This window comes from Myodes glareolus, chromosome 23 (genome assembly GCF_982192425.1).
Source record: "Myodes glareolus chromosome 23, mMyoGla1.1, whole genome shotgun sequence".
Lineage (NCBI taxonomy): Eukaryota > Metazoa > Chordata > Mammalia > Rodentia > Cricetidae > Myodes > Myodes glareolus.
Window position 1 is genome coordinate 46,276,386 of NC_142048.1, and position 21,202 is coordinate 46,297,587.

Below are 21,202 nucleotides of genomic sequence, written 5' to 3' on the forward strand. Positions count from 1 at the left end.
GGCATGGATTCCCTCCCATGCGGCGGGTCTCAAATCCAAGCAATTTGCTATCCCATGATAGTACCAGTGCTGCACCAGTGGGCACATCTTGTCTGGTAAGTTGGTCTTACAGCTGTAGGACCCACAACTAGGTAAGGCCATTGATGCCTTCTTTACCCCAGCAGCATGCACAGCCTCTTCAGGGAAGGACTCAGAGCCAGCCGGCAGAGGGGAGGCTTTCGGCTTGGTTCCAGGCTGATTTCTGCCTTACACAACTGAGGGGTGTGTTGTCTTCAGCAACTGGATCTTATCTGCTCCTTGTGGAACACCAGGAGCAATGACAAGAGGCTGTATTATTTGGGCCTGTGACTATTTTTGTTTTGGGAAAAGAGATCTGGAATTAAAATCAAAGCAGGCTTACATACTATAATTTTTCAAAACAAGGTATAAGCATAATCCTCGTAAAGGGATAATCCTCTTTACAAGGATTGCCAAGGCTTCAGCCAGAGTGCTAAATGCTACCTGGTGGAAGTGAGTGGCTGAGAGCACAGATGCTGAGGAATGTCCCATTTTCACACTGGAATTCTGGTGGGACATTGGGAACTTGAGGACCGGTTAATGTCTGCATTTCCAATCTAAACTTCCAAGCTAGCATGCCAGGCAGTGCTGCAGTTACCTGGTCTTGATGACCTTGAGGATCTGTAGGATTTTAGGGAGTTCAAGCAACCGCAGAGCTCTCAGAAACCTTAAACCTACAAAACAACCAGGAGAAAGCTACCTGAAATAGAATGTGATTGGGAAGCACGCATTTTACCTTCCAGAAACCCTTAAGTCTAATGATGTGATGAATGGTACAGGTTTAAGGACAAGACCTTTGAATCCTGGCTCTGAAAGCTAACTACTCTTACCTAGGGTGCCCAGTTCTCTAGTGTCTCACCCATAAAGTGAGGTTATTATAGGACCCACCTTACAGCATTGTAGACCTGATATCAAGCGTGTAGATGTCAGCCTTGAATATAACAAGCACTACTCATTTCACTCTAACCCTACTTTGGAATTTATAGGAAACTTTACACGGGTCCATTAAGCTTTTGATTATTCAGCTTTTCAATACTCCTAGTTTTACTTTATATAGTTTGTTAACAATATCAAGAAATAGAATTGCTATGTATTTATAAACAATAAAACAAAATTTTATAAAAACCGATTTTTAAAAGCCCATGCATTGTCAATACACCCACCTTAAAGACAAAACAACTACTGAACAGTTTCCAGACCTGCTACAGCATATCTAAATATGATGATTGACCTTGAGAAAGCAGGGGAGGTCATTCTTTGAGTCTGTATGAGATCCCAGCACAAGGGTCCGTGGGTGCTGGAGCCTTGCCCCCTCTGGTCGTAGATATAGCTATCCCATCAAAAACTATGCGACACCTGCTGTGTGCCGGCTGCATTGCTACATGCTGGGATCGAGAAATGACTTCTGATCTTTCTGGTGGTGACACATCCCAGCATTGGTGAGGCAGAGACAGGCAGGGCTCTGTGAGTCCAAGGCTAGCCAGAGCTACATAGTGAGAGCCTATCTCAAAATAAAACAACAAAACAAAATATGTTTCTGCAAATATAGTACAAAGCTCTACAGTCAAGAGAGGGTTCTTTGAAATGGCAGTGAGGTATTTTAAAAGAAATTTCAATATTCTAAATGGATGTTGAGTGGTTGATTGCTGACTGCCACAGCACACTTACCTAGCCAATTACTCTTCAAATAATAAGAAACAAAGGTTGGTGGGATAGTAAAAATGTCTACAATTGAATTAATCTCCAGCCAGAACTTGATCTTGTCTTCAGCTGCCCAAAACTGAAATGGAAACAAAACACCCACATTATATTACCCTAAGGATTTTTTTAAAAGATTTTAAGATTATTTTACATACATAAATGTGTTTGTATGTATATAGGCCTGTGTGTTTGTATGTGCACCATGTGCAAGTCAGAAGTCAGAAGAGGGCGTCGTAGCCTTTGGAACTGAAATTACAGACAGCTGGGAAACGCCATGGAGGAACAGGGAACTGAAAGCAGGTCCTCCTCAAATGTCACAGGCTCTTCCGAGCTATTTCTCCAAGCTCTCCCTACCACTGAGAATTTTAAAGCGATTGTGGAGGACAACTATTTCCCAGCTATATTTCATTCATTAACTGAAGTTTTAATCTCATGCTATTTAACACGTATACAGATGCATACATTTATGTAAATACACAAATGCATACATGTTGCATAAAGAGAATGGACCTTGGACTGAGCATGGTGATACACAACTTTAGTCCCAGCACTCAGGAGGCAGAGGTAGGTGGGTCTCCATGAGTTTGAGGCCAGCCTGGTCTACAGTGAGAGTTCCCAGCCAGCTAGAGCTATACAGTGTGACCGGTCTCAAAAACAACCAACCAAAACAAAACAACAGTGAGAGGGAGAGAGGAATCATACTTTTACATATCTGTGTGTGTATGTCATATACATAGAGCTTATTTGTGATCAGTAATGATATATGGTTTAGGTCAGTTGCCAATGAAAAAGCTTGCCTGGTCATTGTGTTTTCTGACCTTCTGAATTTAGATTTAGAACATTAAATTCTGATATGGAGATATGGCTCAGTGTTTAAAAGCACTTGCTGCTCTTGCAGAGGACCCACGTTCAGTTCCTGACACCCGCATGGTGACTCAGAATCACCTGTAACCAGTTCCACAGAATCCCGTGCCTTCTTCTGGCCTCTCTGGGCACCATGGGCAAGTGGCGCACAGACATACATGCAGACATAACATGCACACACATAAGATAAGTAGAACTTAAAAAAGAAAAACTCTTGAAAAACAAATCAAAAATATACATATAAGATGGCATGCATGCCACTAGTAGAACAAAGACATTCGAGGTCTACTTGCTTCTGTCTGTTAGTAAAGCTTCCCCCGTGGGAGGCAAGAAGCCAGTAAGGACTGCAGACATGCTGTTTAAAAGCAGGTCACTCTCAGTTGTGCTGGAACTCTGGACCTGGCTGACATGTTCAAGCCCAGAAGATGTAGGCTTTTGGTCTCAAGTATTTAGCAACTTAGAGCCTGGAAACTGAGAGAGATTTAATAACTGAGGAACAAGTTGGTCTCTTTACATTGCTTCTGTTTGTGTTATGTGTCGGTGGGGGTTGGGGAGATGACTTATCATTTTATCTAGATACTTACCCTCAACCCAAAATAAAAAGTAAAGAAAACATTGAAACTCAAATCAACAGGGACGGTTTTGTCTTGATGTGAAGAACACTTTCGAACGGGGCTGGAAAGAAATGGGAACATTTTGCAAAGATGAACATTTTAAAACCTATGTCTACAGAGCAGAGATAAATGTAGGCAATGTACATATTCAACGTGAGCTATCCATTCAAGATGCATGTTCACGTGTGAATGGAACTATCTCCCCTTTGAGAGCGGAACTATGAAGTAAGTGAAGCCACTAGGCCATGCACAGTAGGAGCATGGCCTATTACAGAACTTATTGGTTCTGTTTCAACTTTGTAAGTGGGGATTCAGAGTCTGGGAAATTATGCGGTCCTTTGTGGTTGAAAAACTATCGTGTCAAAAGTTTTCAGCCTCTTTAGCTACTCCTTTGAGATAAGGCTACTCAAGATAAAATGAATGGATCTGAAACAAGTTTAAAGATATATCCTAAAAGATGTGTGAGAAATTTACAAAGCAAAGACTACCATTTCCCCGAATTTTCTAAAGTAGCTTGGCTTTTGTAGCCTGTGATCCTTATTTTTACCCCAGCTGGATAGTTGATATATCCAGCATGAAGTTTAAGTTAGACTTGGTTTAGTTCTTTAAAAATACCGTTCTAGCCTTGAGAGATATAAGAAGAGAGTGACGTCAAAGAATGGCTCCAGGGTTGAGGTCTCTGAAGCGTGAGGGCTCTGAATTACCCCAGGACTTCTTTCTCAGCTCCTGAGGAATTCAGAGTGACAGGTGCCAGTTCAGAGTCCCCAGGGCACGGCTATCCATCCAACCCCAACACTAGCAATGGAGGTGGCGAAATGCAGGGCGAATTGCAAGCTCTTATCACAGATGTGAAGGTAGTGCTCACTGGGGGGCAGCTACATGGCTGCCATTTTGATTAGCTTCTGTGGAGGCTGGGTGTGGGGCAGAGTTGTGGGGATGCGCATGCACAAGCAAGCAAAACTCTGTTTGACATCCCTGGAGAGAAGTTCTAAGGCAATTAAGTTACTGGTAAAGCAGACAAGAATGACTGTGGTTTCTACTCACTCTCTTGAATTGATGAAATAGATTATGAGAGAGCCGATGCTTAGTACAAAGACAAGGATCGCCTGAAAACAGAAAAGGACAGGGACAAGGCACTATTTTATTGACATGGAATAAGAAAGCCCACACAATTGTGTTTTCTATTTTACACGAGATAAATATTGTGTATTTTTATTACTATGAACAGGGAAGGGGAGGAGGAAATGGGTTTTCCCATAGCTCACCTATGGATGTGTAGCACTACACTCAATATTCATTTGTGCCACCATTCATTCATTTAGTCAGTCATTCATTCATTGCAGAAAAGTGGATGACGCTCTACACTAAGTCAGTGTGTACCATTTACTTCACTTTAACTCTCACACACTTCAGAAGAAGCAAGGTAAGCTACCTGTTTCTCCTAGAGTTTAGTAAATGCTTACTGAGTATTTAGCATGGATCACGTGCTTCATATCATGATAGAAATGAGGGCTAATAAGTAACAATCTTGCACTTGGCCTGCCCATGATGTGTCCTTAGGGACATTTCCCTACCCGGGAAACTGTTTTGTGAGAAGAGAGTGTTTTTACTATGCCAGTTTGTCTGGTACGTGAAGAACACCCATCCAGTGGCACACAGCCAGGAAGCTGCCTCCTCAACGCCTCTGTGATCTTTCTCAGTTCGGCTTTAGATAATTACGCATCCATCTGGTAATTTCTAATTTCCGAACCACCAGGTTTTTGTCTGGTATGGAGGTTTACATCTTTAATCCCAGCACACAGAAGACAGTGAGAGGTGGATCTCTGTGAGTCTGAGGCCATCCTGGTCTACTGAGAGAGGCTAGTCAGGACTACTTGGTGAGACCCTGTCTTGAAAAAACAGATTTTCAATGTTTAGTCAATGTAGTTTTAATGATCAAATTCAGAATTTTATTTACAATGAAATTTTTACTCCCTTCCAGCTCAGATATTGCTTGGGTAGACCATTTCTCCTAAATGTTTGTGTCTGTATTAATGGGTATTTTTACTTTATTGCTAGCCAGGCTCATTGTGGCTGCTCAGTAGGAGGCAGAGAAGTCTTTGGACTCACAGAGAAGCACCAAGGAACCTGGAATATTAAGACACTGCCCAGCTACAAATAGTTGTCACATAGCCACTTCTGATCTGTATTTGGTTTACTTTGTGCCTCAAGGAAATTTATATCTTTTTTTTATTGTGTACATGGGATTCAGTTCATCATCACCAGAACAGTTTTCTCAAAACTGTGCTGTGCTTAAGTATGCCTAAAATAAACAACTCTGTATTGAAATGTGTAAGTGAATCCCTGAGAGCCCAAGATAAAGGGGGGTATAAAATATTTATTGGGGAACACTCATGAACAACAAGGTAGAGAGGTGCTGTGGTCCTCTGCTCTGTGAGCCCTGGAAGCTGCAATCAGATCTCCGGCCACCACACAAGAGAATGGACAAGCCCCTCCTCTCTCTTAAAAGCAATTATGTTCACAGACAGAAGATCACACCCCTAAGTCTAGTACACCCAAAAGCTATTGGCTGATCACACAGGACAGTCGACTCTGTCTCAATTGTTCAAAGACGGCCTGGACTACATAGGAAGCTCCAGGACAGACAATTCTGTCTCTAATTGTTTTGTTCTTGACTCTTTGAGACACGGTGCCACTACATAGCCCTGGCAGTCCTGGAACTCATCATTCAGTTTAGAGAGATGGCTAGGCAGTTAAGAGTACTTGTTACTTTTTCACAGGACTCAAGTTGGATTTCCAGCACCATTCAGGCAGCTTACAGCCACTTGTAACTCCAGCTCCAGAGGATCCAACCACCTCTTCTGGTATCTGTGGCCACCTCACGTTTGTGACATACACACAGACACATAAATAAAAATTTAAGAAGAGCTTGGTGGCACACATTTTTAATCCCAACACTTGGGAGGTAGAGGGGGGTAGATTGCTGAGAGTTCAAGTCTAGCTAAATCTATATACAGAGATCTTGGATAGCCAGGGACACACTGTAAAGGTCTTGCCTCAATAATCTTACCAAAAGCAATCTACAGATTCAACGCAGTGCCCATCAAAATCCCATCAAAATTCTTCAAAGACCTCAAAAGAACAGTACTCAACTTCATATGGAAAAGCAAAAAACCCAGGATAGCCAAGACAATCCTGTACAATAAAAGAACTTCTGGAGGCATCACAATCCCTGACTTCAAACTCTACTACATGGCTACAGTACTGAAAACAGCCTAGTATTGGCATAAGAACAGACAGGAGGACAAATGGAACAAAATAGAAGATCCGGGTATCAATCCACACATCTTCGAACACCTGATCTTTGACAAAGAAGCAAAAAATATCAAATGAAAAAAAGAAAGCATATTTAACAAGTGGTGCTGGTATAACTGGATATCAACATGTACAAGAATGAAAATAGACCCATATCTATCATCATGCACAAAACTCAAGTCCAGATGGATTGAAGACCTCAACATAAATTCAGTCACACTGAACTTCATAGAAGAGAAAATGGGAAGTACGCTTGAACGCATTGGCACAGGGACCCACTTCCTAAATATAACCCCAGCAGCACAGACACTGAAAGAAACAATTAATAAATGGGACCTCCTGAAACTGAAAAGCTTCTGTGAAGCAAAGGACACGGTCAACAAGACAAAACAGCAGCCTACAGAATGGGGAAAGATCTTCACGAACCCCACATCAGACAGAGGTCTGATCTCCAAAATATACAAAGAACTCAAGAAATTGGACACCAAAAGAACACATAATCCAATAAAAAAAAAATGAAGTACAGACCTAAACAGGAGAACTCTCAACAGAGGAATCTAAAATGGCTGAAAGACACTTAAGAAAATGTTCAACATCCTTAGTTATCAGAGAAATGCAAATCAAAACAACTCTGAGATTCCAACTTACACCTGTAAGAATGGCCAAGATCAAAAACACTGATAACAACTTATGCTGGAGAGGTTGTGGGGAAAAGGGAACACTTCTGCATTGCTGGTGGGAATGCAAGCTGGTACAACCCCCTTGGATGTCAGTGTGGCGATTTCTCAGAAAATTAGGAAACAACCTTCCTCAAGACCCAGTAATACCACTTTTGGGTATATATCCAAAGGATGCTTTATCGTGCCACAAGGACATGTGCATAACTATGTTCATAGCAGCTTTGTTTATCACAGCCAGAACCTAAAAACAACCTAAATGCCCCTTGACCAAAGAATGGATAAGGAAAATGTGGTACATTTACACAATGGAGTACTACACAGCAGAAAAAATTAATGACATCTTGAATTTTGCAGGAAAATGGATGGAACTAGAAAACATTATTTTGAGTGAGGTAACCCAGACACAGAAAGACAATTATCACATGTACTCACTCATAGATGGTTTTTAAACATAAAGCAAAGAAAGCCAGCCTACAAACCACAATCCCAGAGAACTTAGACAACAATGCAGACACTAAGAGAGACTTATATAGATCTAACCTACATGGGAAGAGGAAAGTATAAAAAGACAAGATCTCCTGAATAAATTGGGAGCATGGGGACCTTGAGGGAAGAGTTGAAGGGGGGAGGGAAAAGGCAGGGAGGGGAGGAGAGAAAAATGTACAGCTCAATAAACATCAATAAAAAAGATCTTGTCTCAAATATATTTTTAACCTATGTTTTAGCTGATGCAATTACGAGCACATGGTAGCAGCAGCTACCTGTATATAAAATGACATGGAAATAGGAAGTAGGAACTGGGAAGAAGACTGGGGTTTGACCCCAAAGAGGATAATGGGTTAAGTGTATTTATAATACATTGTACACATTCATTAAATTGTCCCCCCAAAATTGACTCTCTTTCTTATGCACCCAGAACCATCTGTCCAGGGTGGCACCAGCCATAGTAGGTTGGGTCCTTTCACAGCAATCATTAACCAGGAAAATGCTAACACTTGATGAAAAAAGAGTTTGAAGGAGGGCAGAGAGGGGTACAAGGGAGGGTTCAGAGATTGAAAAGTGAAGGGAGAAATTTTATAATTAAAATACAATCTTAAAAATAAAAAAGAAAAAGAAAATGCCCACAAAGTATATTCTCTAATAAATACAAGAGCAAAACATATATATATATATGTGTGTGTGTGTGTGTGTGTGTGTGTGTGTGTGTGTAGAAATAGAATTATCCACAATAGAAGATACCAAAAATCCAAAAATAATTAAAAATTCAAATGTCAGCTAATATTCAATGTTTAGTATGCCAAATGGTTTATATGTAAAATCTAATTCTGTATACTATTCCAGAAGGTTTTATAAATCTACTTTATAGTCATTGTATACATACAGCTTAAATCTGATTTATAAAAATCAGTTTACAAAGGCTGGAGAGATGGCTCAGAGGTTAAGAGTACTGGCTGCTCTTCCAGAGGTTCTGAGTACAATTCCCAGCAACCACAAGGTAGCTCACAACCATCTGTAAAAGCATCTGGTGCCCTCTTCTGACCTGCAGCGCATGCATGCAGGCAGAATACTGTATACATAGTAAATAAATCTCTTTTTTTAATCAACTTATAAAAAGTCAGCAAGCAGTAGGCTGAATGTGATGAGTTGTGCCCCAAACGCAGACTGCCCTCCTCAGGGTCAGAGCAAAACAACTCCTGCCCGTCTATGACCTCTCCTCAGCTAACATTTGCTAGCCCAAGTTGGCTCCCCAACCCTGTATCTCCTCAAAGACCTGAGAACACTGATTTGCCAGGCCAGCCTTAGCCCAAAAGAAAAGATCAGTTCCTGCAAGCAGTGGCATTGGGGACAGTTGAGAAGAGTATGGGCACCAAGGAACAAGAGATGGCTACCAGTTACAGGCCATGGATTGACCAAGATTGGCCTGTAGTCCTCCTGGGTATCTACTGGGCCTATTAGCATCCACTAAAAAATTTCTCTAGTAAATTGAAAACTAAGTATGTTCTCTAATAAAGACAAGAACAAAAATCCAACACTATAGCATTTGCAAGAGAAACAGTTCAGAGGAAATGGGACAGAAGGGTCGAAAAGAAACAAAAATAGAATCCATAGTATGCTGATATGGTATTATAAGATATGCCAGAAGAAAACAGATAGTCCATATTGGCTCAGAACACTAACAAGACAGTTCGATAAGGGACTCTTTACAAGTAAGAATACACCTTTCAAACTCTGTTGGAAATGTAAGACATTCAATAAAACTAAAAAATTAGTAAAGGTTTTAACTTGCCCCTTTCAATCATTCAGCAAAAAATTAGGGACACTGGAAATACATATAACACAATTAGTATTGCATCGGATTCAGACAACATGTATTCTTTCCAAATCCATTAAATGATAGTAGAGGTTGATTGTGTGCTAGGCAATGAAGCATTGCTCATATATTTTACAAAATGGCAGTGGTAAAACCTGTCACCCTTGGACCATAACTTTCTTTCTAGAAAATTAGAAAAATTAGCCACCTAAATTAAGCCGCTCTCCTATACAGGAAAATCAAAGCATACAACGCTCTCAAAATAGATGTTTTTCTAGTGTTTATCTTCTAGACACATCTGTATGTAAAGCACAAAATGTACACGGCTCTGTACTAATAAGGCTTTCCTTCTAGCAGAGAGGCCAATAATAAGTATAAAATCTAAGTTAATTTGCTCACTTAGAGAAAAACAAAGCAGAATGATGGCTAGAGAGCCCTACACACATTACCTGAACGTAATTAAGATCACCATAGAAGATTACACTTACCTGTGTGATCAAAATACAGAGGGGACTATGATCATGTTCACTACAGTTCATTGGCACTAGAAGAGAGGAAGTGAACTCACCAACACTTGCCCCATGACGGTCTGTGCGGAAAGCAACAATTCTATACGATCACGAAATACTCTTTGAAAGTAAAGTCTTCTTAAAGGATTATGCTCGATCCTCCCTAGTGAAAACAGTTCCTGTGAGCAAGAAAAAGGAATGGCCAATGAGCTGCAGTTCAAGACGAAAGAGTTCTCTTTAGGTTGAGGTGGTTCTTCATGGTATTAGTCAGAAATCATTTTACCTTACCCAACCCAGGAAATGAACATGGTGAAGACTAAACATTTCCTGGAGCAGTCAACTAAAGAGATGTCTAAATGCTACAAACACACACAAACACACACACACACACACACAGAGAGAGAGAGAGAGAGAGAGAGAGAGAGAGAGAGAGCGAGAGCATATGTTCATCATACCCATTAATCCACAGAGTATCAGAATTCTTTCCCTGATAATTTTATAGCATTTTTTAAAGTCTTGTCTTCAAAGTTTCATTTTTTTTTATTTATGTATATGGGTGGTTTGTCTGAATGTAATATCTGTGCACCATCTATGTCCCGGTGCCCAGGAAAACCAGATGGAGGCATCAGATTCCTTGGAACTGGAAATACAGACAGCTGTGATTGTGGGTGCTGGAAATTGAACCCAGGTTCTTTGGAAGAGTACCCAGTGCTCTTAACTCCTGAGCCAGCCCCCCAGCCCTGTTTAAAGTCTATAAAATAGAAACAATTGCAGAGTAAAATGGCTTATCAATAAAATCTTTAAACTTCAATACTAGATATTATCAAATACAACAATATAAAATCCATATTACTAATAACTTTAACACTTTACACTTATTTCAAACTATGTTATTTTATGCCACCTTAACATCAAGAGATATATTTAAGCAAAATTTGTATATTAGTTATGATGCACACATAAAATGCATTGTATTACAAAAAGCTACTATAACCTATTCTAGGAAGAAACAAAGTTTAAGAATTAAAAATGAAAACAAATAACAGAGGGTTTGATAAAATTCTTCTATTGAGCTGATTGCGGAGGCATGTGCCTTTAATCCCAGCATAAAGGAGGCAAAGGCAGATGAGTTAAAAGCCAGCCTGGTTTACATAGCAAGTTCTAGGCCACCCAGGGCTACATTGTGAGACGGTGTCTCAAAACAAACAAAAAAAACACAACAGTCGTGTGGAATTGAAGAGAGGTATTTCAAACTATTAATATGCCATCTTCATAAAGCATCACTTGTTCCTATTACCATTTGTCAGCAATTAATCCCAATATCAACATTTGTAAGCAAGTTAAGCCACAAAAAGTATCTAGGTGTTTGTGGCTGGCACACATAAACACAAAAAGCACATTAAGTGTACACATACAGACACATATGAATCATGCATGAAGGATATTGAAAAATAAGGTTGAGTTGATGTCTTGGGCCTTTGTAGTTAACAAAAGTTTCTCTCTGAAACAGGGTCTCATGTAGCCTAGGCTGACCTCAAACTCACAGCAATGTTTCTGTCCGAGTGAGGGGATAACCATAGAGTACCACATTTGGCCTCAACTGTTAATGCTTCCACAGGTTATTTCAGAACAGAGACTCTAGTATATTCATCATCTGCCGGGCTCACCAAGCTTTCTGCTGGTGGTCTTGGGCCCTGTTTCCTGCCCTTTATGTAACATCGGGCTCATTAGTCTGAAAAAAATCAAGGAAAGCCTGAGCTGCTAAACAGAGACATATGCCAAACTTAGCTTCAATCTTTACACACAGATGTCCCAGCAAGGAAACTGACCAAGATTATTCCTGTACCCTTGAAGGTTTGCCATTTTTTTGAGAATTTCAAGATTAATCTGAAAGCGAGTAAGATGATAAGTCCCCCGAAGAAAGTCATGAAGGAGCAGAGAATAAATGCTGCTTGGATTTCGGTTGTGCAGACCATTTCCTCCAATCCTTTCTCATCTAAATCATTTATGTTTGAAACATCTTGAGACCACACTGTTGGGCTATTCTATGATGTCACGGTCACCTGGCAACAGTTCCAGGAGGTACACTTCCTTGTACTGCATCATCTTAGGACTGGCTGGGAACGTCAAAGAGAAGTTCGAGGGACCAGAAAACCTATGTGAAGGATGTGTGTGGCCAAACTAAGGATGATGGGAAGGAGAAGGGTGGAGTTGAGAGTTGTCAAAAAAAAAAAAAAAAAAGAGGCCTCCAACCACTTTGGTGAAACCAAGACTGCACTTAACTGCTAAAACATGCTAGAGCCTACCAAGGGTAGTCAGTAGATGGGGATTCTAGACTCCATCATTATCTTATCTGTGAATAGAATAGGAATTATACTCTCTGGGACTGTGAGTTGCTGCCTACCCACTTCAATTGACTTGTTTAATCAAAGAACATCAAATTTTGTTTTTGATGAGATACATCCAATGATCTCAATACTAGTCCTGCATCTTTCTGAGACCACAGCACATTCTCAAGAACTTCAGAAAAAAAGAAATTCTTAAAGATTTGGATTTTGTTTATGCTTTTAAAAAGTTGTAGGTAAACAGTAAATATCTATAAGCTACAACATGAAGATTGTTATTAATGTTGAAATTTGTAAATGTTTGTTGAGAGAGTAGAAGAGTAGATTCTGGGTGTTCTGGACACACACACATCGACACACACACACACATTGACACACGCACACACATCGACACACGCACACACATCGACACACGCACACACATCGACACATGAAACTATAAAATGGTAGGTGTGTTTGATAATCATTTAAATTTGTATAAGTTGTTGTGTGATATTTTAATTGTGTTCTGACAAATAAATCTTGCTTGGAGTCAGGGGCTGGAGCTAGCCACTAGCTGACCAAAATTAACTATAGAGATTTGGAGGACTGTAGACAGATAGGAGACAGGAAATAGTAAGGTGGGGCTGAGAGAATCTTGGTCCTTTTGGAGGAAGGATGGATGGATGAATAGGAAGACACTGGTGGCTGCTCCTCTGCTTCTCCAATCTTTTAGATTCTTGCCCTGATATCTGACTCCTGGCACCCAAGACTGACAACTTGAACCCCTGGACCCACACAGTAGAAAGAGAGAACCAAGTCCTGTAAATCGTCCACCGACCTCCACACTTGGACACACAAGAGATAAATGAAATGTAGTAACTTTGTTTTAAGAAAATGAGAAGGACTGGTGAAATGAAATGACTGAGCAGGTAAAGGACCTGTCAGGACATGAGTTCAATACCCAAGGACCCAAGTTAAGAGAAGACAATTCGTAGAGAAGACCTCTACATTTTACCATGGCATCTCTGTCTCTCTGTCTCTGTCTCTCTGTCTCTCTGTCTCTCTGTTTCTCTCTCTCTCACACACACACACACAAAATCACATTAAATTAAAATTTAATTTAGAAAAGATGCCAGTAACCATGGCAGTCCTTTTCTGAATGGGGAGGGAAAAGAGAGAGGGAGAGAGGTGGTGAATTGTTTGCAGAGCTGGAGGGATTGCTCAGTGGTTAAGGACACTTGCTTTTAGAGGTTAGTTCCCAGCAGTTACATTGGGTGACTCACAACCACCTGTAATTCCAGCTTCAGAGCATGCCACACCTCTGTCCTCTGATTCATTTGTTTATTATAAACATATATGCTTCCACAATCAAGTATGTGCCCACATGTGAATGAATATATATAAATTAATACATAATCTATAATAGAATAAATAAATAATAAAATAAATATTTATTTTCCAAAGAAGCCATATATATATTTATTCCACATATATATGTAGAAATATATATGTGGAAAATTTATTTGGAAAGTAAAGTCAGATAGTTAGCCACATTATCTCATCAGTGTGCTTCTGCTTAAGTTGTTGTAACTATATTATTTTCATTTCCTTAACTTTCACCATTTAATATTTTCAACAAATATTAAATCAGACAACTAAGCCATCTTTCTCCTTAGTATTATGCCACCAGCACATACTATATCACAGGGCTGGTGAGGAGGCTCAGTGGGTGGGTCTAAGGTACTGGCCACCAAGCCTAACGACCTGTTGATCCCCCCCCCCCACATTTGGTGGAAGGAGAGAACTGATTCCCAAAACATGTCCTCTGACTTCCAAATGTGCCCTGTGGCACACTAAATAAATAAATGTAATTTTAAAATGTGCAAGAGGGACTAGCAATATGGCTCCATTGGTAGAGTGCTGTCTAGGATGTACAACGCCCTGGCTTTGAACCCCAGCACCACACCAACCTGATATGGTAGCATATGCTTGTAACTCTAACACTTGGGAGGTCATTCGAAGTGTTATCAAGGTCATCAAGGTCATCCCTGGCTCCACAGCAGGGCTGGGGAAGACCTTGTATCAAAAAAGAAAAGGAGAAAGGAAGGAAGGAAGGAAGGAAGGAAGGAAGGAAGGAAGGAAGGAAGGAGGAAAAAAAGCAAACCTGGCATAGTGGTGCATATTTTTTATCCCAGCCCCTGAAAGACAAAAGACAGATGTCTGCGAACTCCAGGCCAGTCTGGTCTACATGATGAGATCTAGACCGACTAGAGCTAAACAGCGAGACCTGTCTAAACAAAAAGGAAAGAAGAAAGGTGGGGAGGGAGGGAGAGAGGAAAACAAACAATACAAAAACAGGCTAAGGAGACGGAACAGAGTTCTCAAAAGAAGAGCCACAAATAGATCTGTTTAAGGAGGGCAACACCCTTAGCCATGAAAGAGATGTAATTTAAAACTGCTGTGATTGAGCCTGCTGTGAGAGTCCATCTCCAATGCAAATGGCTATCCTCAAGAAAACAAACAACATCACATTCTGAATAGGGCATGGACAAGGAGAAACATTAACTCATGGCTGGTATGAGTGTAACTTGTGCAGCCATTATGGAGATCAGTGTGGAGGACTCTCAAAACCTAAATTACTATCTGACTCAACTATACTGCTCTTGGGCACAGACCTGAAAGCACTCAGTCCTACAACAGAATACCTGTGCGTCCATGTGCACTGTGGCTCTATTCATAAGAGCAGTGAAATGGAATCCCCATAGATGCCCATCAGCGGGAGAATGAGAATGTGGTGCATATACACAATGGAATTTTAATCACCCATAAAGAAAAAAATATGCAGTTAGCGGGAGAACATACTGGACTGGAAGATAGTCTATTAAGTAATGCTGTCTCAGAAAGACACACACCATATACTGTCACACAAATGTGAATCTTGACTTCTAGGATTTTTTGTTTTACATTATTTTGTGTGCATGTGTATGTGTGTGGACACACACACACACACATATGTAGAAGTCAGAGGACAACTTGCAACTTCCTGTTGTGAAATGTTTTACTCTTGGCTTTATGAGGGGCCCACCACCTAGTTCCCAAATAAATCACACAGAGGCTTATTCTTAGTTATGAGCATCCAGCCTTAGCTTGGCTTGTTTCTTGTCAGCTTTTCCTAAATTATCCCAACTACCTTTTGCATCTTTCTCTATTTCTGTATACCTTTCTTTACTTCATTCTCTGTGACTTGCTGTATAGCTGGGTAACTAGCCCCTTGTTCTCTTGCTCCTCTTTCCAGATTTCTCCTTCTATTTATAATCTCTGCCTGCCAGTCCCACCTATCCTTACTCCTGCCTTGCTATTGGCCATTCAGCTCTTTATTAGACTATCCCGTGTTTTAGACAGTTCCTAATGATTTATCATTGCAGCCATAGATTAACACATCTCTCACCCCTTATCAGAGAAGCTTCTATTTGCAGAAGATGGTGATCAACACACAGACCTACAACTGATCAAGGTGCAAAGAATAGGAGACTTCAGAATGATCAGCCCTTAGTGAGACATCTATATCCCGCCTCCCAAGGCTCAGGGATCGTTGTGGAAGAGGGGCTGGGAAGAGTGTGGGAACCAGATGTGGTGGATGAGTACAGGGAAATAGTCTCTTCTGGATACAATAAAGCAGCTTCACATATGAACTCAAAATGATGTGACAGCATACACAAACCGTGTGCAAGGGTCAAGCCACCCAAAATTCTAATATGGAGAGGGAAAGTGGGCACAAAGTTCCACCACTAGATGATGAGCTATTGCCAACTGATAACTGCTGGGGAAGTGGAGTCAGTTTTCCTTAATAGTGTAGCTCCTGGTAATTTGCCACACTCCAGTGGAAGGCCACATATTCATATATAGGCAACACAAACTGGATTTGATGGGCATTTTAGAAAACAAAGTTTTGTGGATTGGGAAGGGAGGGTGGATATGAAGAGGGTTGGAAAGAAGGTGAATATGATCAAAAACATTGTATGACATTTTCGGGGAATAATTTTAATTTTCCTATAATTATACATCAGTTAAATGAAATAAACAGTTTTAATTGGGGAGGGCTTTGCTCCCCAACTACCAAGAACTAGCTAGGCACAGTGATGCACACCTTTAATCCCAGCACTTTGGAGGCAGAGGCAGATGGGGCTCTGAGTTCAAAGCCAATATACTCTATATAGCAAGCTACACAATGAGACCGTCTCTCAAAATGAAATTTGCCCCTTACTTAATGTAAAGTTGTATGCCCCAGGAAATTTCTCAGTCTTGGGCAAACAGAGATCACTGGACACCTGCGTACGACCTTTGTGTGTTCCAGTCACATGGCCTCCTCTTCGTGGGAAGACACAAAGCCCCTTCCTTCTGCAGTCCTTTGTGGTGCGAGCTGTCTCTGCTCTCTACCTAGTGACCGCATGGCCCTAGGCCCTGCCATCCTTCGGGGCTCCACTTCCTCGATCTCAGCTCCTCCTGACCACCCCACAGAAGGAAAACCCCACTAGCTGCTCCCCTGGTCTCTCTTATGGTGTTCTGATCCCTTTTGTTGGCTCTCATTTGTTTTCTTGGTAGAGGAGTGATGGTAGTTTTCTTTGAGACAAGCCTCATATAGCCCTGGCTGGACTTAACCTTCTGATCTCCTGTCCCCACCTGGGAATTAAAGGTGTGGGCCACCACACCCGGCTCAGACCCTGTCTTTGCCTCTCTCCACAGTAGTCATACTTTACTGGCCTGTCTTCTGCTCTCTCCTCTACGACTGGACGTTCCACTAGCACAGCGTATCATGCTTGTTTCACTCAGCACTAAGCACCTGCAACTAATATTGCACCTGGTCTACACCTGGCAAATCGTATGAATTTCATCACTATTTGGTAATGAGTGTGTAAATTATGGATCCTTAAAAATATTTGCTCGAGGAATGAAACCTGAAGCTACATAGACCTCAACTCACATTGTGCACACTTCTCTACTCCATAGTTCCCACTTCTCACTGCAAACTGACAGGAGGGTGATACCTTCCATTCATGGATATGTACCACAGTTTAGTGTGTGTGTGTGTGAGTGTGTGTGTGTGTGTGTGAGTGAGTGTGTGTGAGAGTGTGTGTGTGTGAGTGAGTGTGTGTGAGTGTGTGTGTGAGTGTGTGAGTGAGTGTGTGTGAGTGTGTGTGAGTGTGTGAGTGAGTGAGTGTGTGAGTGAGTGTGTGTGTGTGAGTGTGTGTGTGTGAGTGAGTGTGTGTGTGTGTGAGTGAGTGTGTGAGTGTGTGTGAGTGAGTGTGTGTGTGAGTGAGTGTGTGTGAGTGAGTGTGTGTGTGAGTGTGTGTGTGAGTGAGTGAGTGTGTGTGAGTGTGTGTGTGTGTGAGTGAGTGTGTGTGTGAGTGAGTGTGTGTGTGAGTGAGTGTGTGAGTGTGTGTGTGTGAGTGTGTGTGTGTGTGAGTGAGTGTGTGTGTGTGAGTGTGTGTGTGTGAGTGTGTGTGTTGTTGTTGTTGTTGTTGTTGTTGTTACAACCAAGAGCTAGTCAAGGTGTAAATGTCCATGCTGCTAGCTTCAAATCCGGTAACTTTTCACGGCAGTACGGAGTTATTTTGTCATGGTAGCAATTCGAGGTTTGGAGATTGAAGAATAACTCTGCAGCAGTAGCGCCCTCCACAGCTACTAAGAAAGCGCTCTCCTTATGCCTGGAAAGCTAACAAGAATGAAAAGCAGTAGACACTCTTTTGCTATCTACCATAAGCCGGAATCTTTGTCAGATGTGGGGCACATGTGCAGGTGTGTTCCTTTTTAAGACTTAAAAAGTAAACAAACTTTTAAAAAATACACAGGCAGCTGTTTTATCCTAGAACCAGAGAAAATATTTTAAGGAGCTTAAGGAACATAGGGGGTAGTGCAACATGGGTAATATGGCAATAGAGAAGAATACCAGGGGCGGAAAAATCTGAGTGGGAATGGGGAATGGGGAAAGGGGAGTGGGGAAAGGTTAACCAAAACCAAAGATGTATGAGAAACATGTAGGAACACATTATTCTGTAAGCTATTCTTTTTTAGAGTATGAAAAAAATTAATGAAGTATCCTACATGGATGGCTAATGCTGCTCCCAGAAGTCATAGGTTATTAAACAAAAGCCCCAATGCCAGGTGCTGTTATGAGGCTCCAGAGGCCTCCCAAAACAATACAAGCTCTCACCATTCATCCTGGCTGCCAAACAGAAACAGATGGTAAGACTGGACTGACGAAGATAGTACACACTCTGATGACAGGACACAGAGAAACCAGTCTGGAGCTGACCTAGAAACTTCCTCCTAGCTGGCTAGTGTTCATAGTGCCAAAGGTGCTGGCAGATCACTGGAGGAGAAACCATGTAGATGTGAGTCCCCGTGAGTGACAATACCAACCTGCAGGTAAGATGTGCCCTACTGCAATAGTGGCAGAGCTGTTACGGGGTTAACCAAACCCCTTCTACTTCAATCAGAGGCCTGTTCCACAAGAAGGAATTCATAGGGCTGGACAGGTGGCTCAGAGGTGAAGGGCACTGGCTGCTCTTCCAGAGGTCCTGAGTACCAGCACCCACATGGTGGCTCACAACCATCTGTAATGGGATCTGGTGTCCTCTTCCGGCGTGTAGGTACACATGCAGACAAAACACTGTATATATAATAAATGAAGAAATCTTTTTTTTAAAAAAAAAACAAAACAAAAAGGAACTCATGCTTGGTACTGTAAACCTAGCCAAACACTTGTGGCTCCAGAGGTGATAGGTCCTAAAATGGTAGGGGCCCCTGAGAACCCAGAAAAACAAAAATAAACAAGCAGGTGTCGCGAGCCTTATTCCTGAGCAGGCATTCTGCCCTTACTTAGAGGTCTGCAAGTAAATACCCAGGATGATCACAGTGTTTGTTCTAGGAACAAGTTTATTATGCCAATAGTCAAATCTCCAATTGTTACTATAGCAGGTGTAGGCAACATCAAAACTATAACAATCATTTAAATCTCTAGTTATTCCTATGGCAGATATAAGTAAACATCAAAACTATAACAATCCTAGTCAATCAATCACATCACACCTTCAATCACATTGCACATTCAACAAGGGTTCCTATGTCCTAGGCAAGGTCTTCTATTCTGTCTTACTGAGGCATTGGTGTATACGACCTGATAATGGTCCGTGGCTCTCGACGTAGGCCTCTGGATCAGCAAGTCTTGATCCGCAGGCAAGAGCTAGTTCTCTGGCTCTTGGACAGTCTCAGCTGTGAAGTTGCTGGTTCGTTGGATTCTCTATGACCGCTCTGACAGCATGTCTAGCAAGTCATTTTGAGAATGTCTTCTGGTCGTGAGCCTCAAGTTTTTATACTGTTCGTGGCTACTTTACTTTCTTAATTCTAGATTAACACACATGTCTGCTTATCATATAGTTACGTCACACTTGTTCACCAGCTCAAACTCTTATCACCACTGCACATATTGCTTCATACTTTTTAGTTTCATTTTGTGTGTCACTTAATATTTCATCTTAACATTCCTGGGCTTGTTTATCCTTACAGACTCATAACATTCCACCCCCTGATACCCGAAATGTAGTCAACATAAAGGGTATCACTATCAGTCCGTGTTCATTGATTCTGGACTATCTGGCGGTGCAACACGAGGGTTTACACTCATTTCAGCCTGAACTGTTTTTGGGTATAATGGCATGTTTGCACCTCTAGTCATAAGCATAAATGATCTTCTAAATTTAAAATGCAAACTCTGTTTTGTCATAATTTTGTAATTTTTATACATTTCATACCAATGCACATAAGCTGCAAATTCTTTAATTATTTCTTCTATAAAGGGTTTTAGTAATCTTCTAAGGCAAAAGCTTTGGAGACTCTGTGCTGTGAATTTATTTTCTAAATGGCTGGCACAATACCAATCTCCTTCTAGAAGTCTCAATGCTCCTTCAGGATCATGTCTTATCATAGCTCTGTATATTTGATAGTGGTTATGAGATCCTTTGGTAACATAAGCTGAAAGGATCGATGCTAGTATATGTAGCATGGTTTCAAAGGGATTCCTGTCTACATATTTTCGTGGATGATGAACATGATGTTCCACTAAGTTCCATAAGGTATCATGCTCTGGTGTTCCTGACAAGAATCTATCAGCAAATCTATAGTTACAAAAGTTACATTGATTCACACTATGATATGAATATCCCATTGTTTTCACCAAATCTCTAATCACATCAAGATATCTATAATAGTAATGTTTAAGCAATATTTCTGGTCCTCTGGGCTGAAGTAGGTCGCATCTTGTTCCTGATGGATTATACTGTTTCCTCCAGTTGCAGGTTTTCTGCTTTCATAATGAGTCATATCTTTTTTCTTTCTCTGCAACACATTATAAATCTCAAGCATATTATCAAAACAATTAACATTCCTATTATCATTATGCTTTCCTTAATCCAATGCCACCAATGATAAACTGGTAGGCATACAAAATCTAATCTGATCATTCTAGCCATTATATCAAAAAATGAGCATTCTTTCATGTTTTTATTCCAATCCTTATGTATATAGGTATTTGTTCTAATTAATCCCACCAAATTATGTATCTTATCTTTATTTCTTAATAATGACTGTTCTGCATTTTCTATTTTCCTATGTATATTTTGCAGCTGTCTCTCATTGTATTCTGAGGCTACCTGTAATTCTTGTGTTTTCTTGATGAATGTGTCATAATGCTGTTTCTCCAAGTCTTGTAATTAGAGTGTTAGTGACACATATGTATGTTTTGTTCTTATTGATATTTCTGTTACTA

General features: G+C 40.9%; 1 protein-coding gene across 5 annotated transcripts in view; it reads right to left on the minus strand.

Moving 5' to 3' along the window:
• Nucleotides 1-21,202, minus strand: part of Kcnu1 (potassium calcium-activated channel subfamily U member 1) — a 93,420-nt gene that overhangs the window by 63,699 nt on the left and 8,519 nt on the right. For 2 of the 5 annotated variants that reach the window (XM_087900944.1, XM_087900941.1), the window contains exons 1-6: nt 11,881-12,208; nt 10,111-10,230; nt 4,281-4,342; nt 3,207-3,297; nt 1,726-1,837; nt 656-731 (exon numbers count right to left, since the gene is read on the minus strand). In XM_087900944.1, coding sequence (XP_087757070.1) covers nt 656-731; nt 1,726-1,837; nt 3,207-3,297; nt 4,281-4,342; nt 10,111-10,230; nt 11,881-12,027 — 608 coding nt within the window. In that variant the 5' untranslated portion in view covers nt 12,028-12,208. Of the gene's footprint in view, nt 1-655; nt 732-1,725; nt 1,838-3,206; nt 3,298-4,280; nt 4,343-10,110; nt 10,231-11,880; nt 12,210-21,202 lie in introns of those variants that run through there. The other 3 variants (XM_087900943.1, XM_087900942.1, XM_087900945.1) reach the window with 3 other exon arrangements.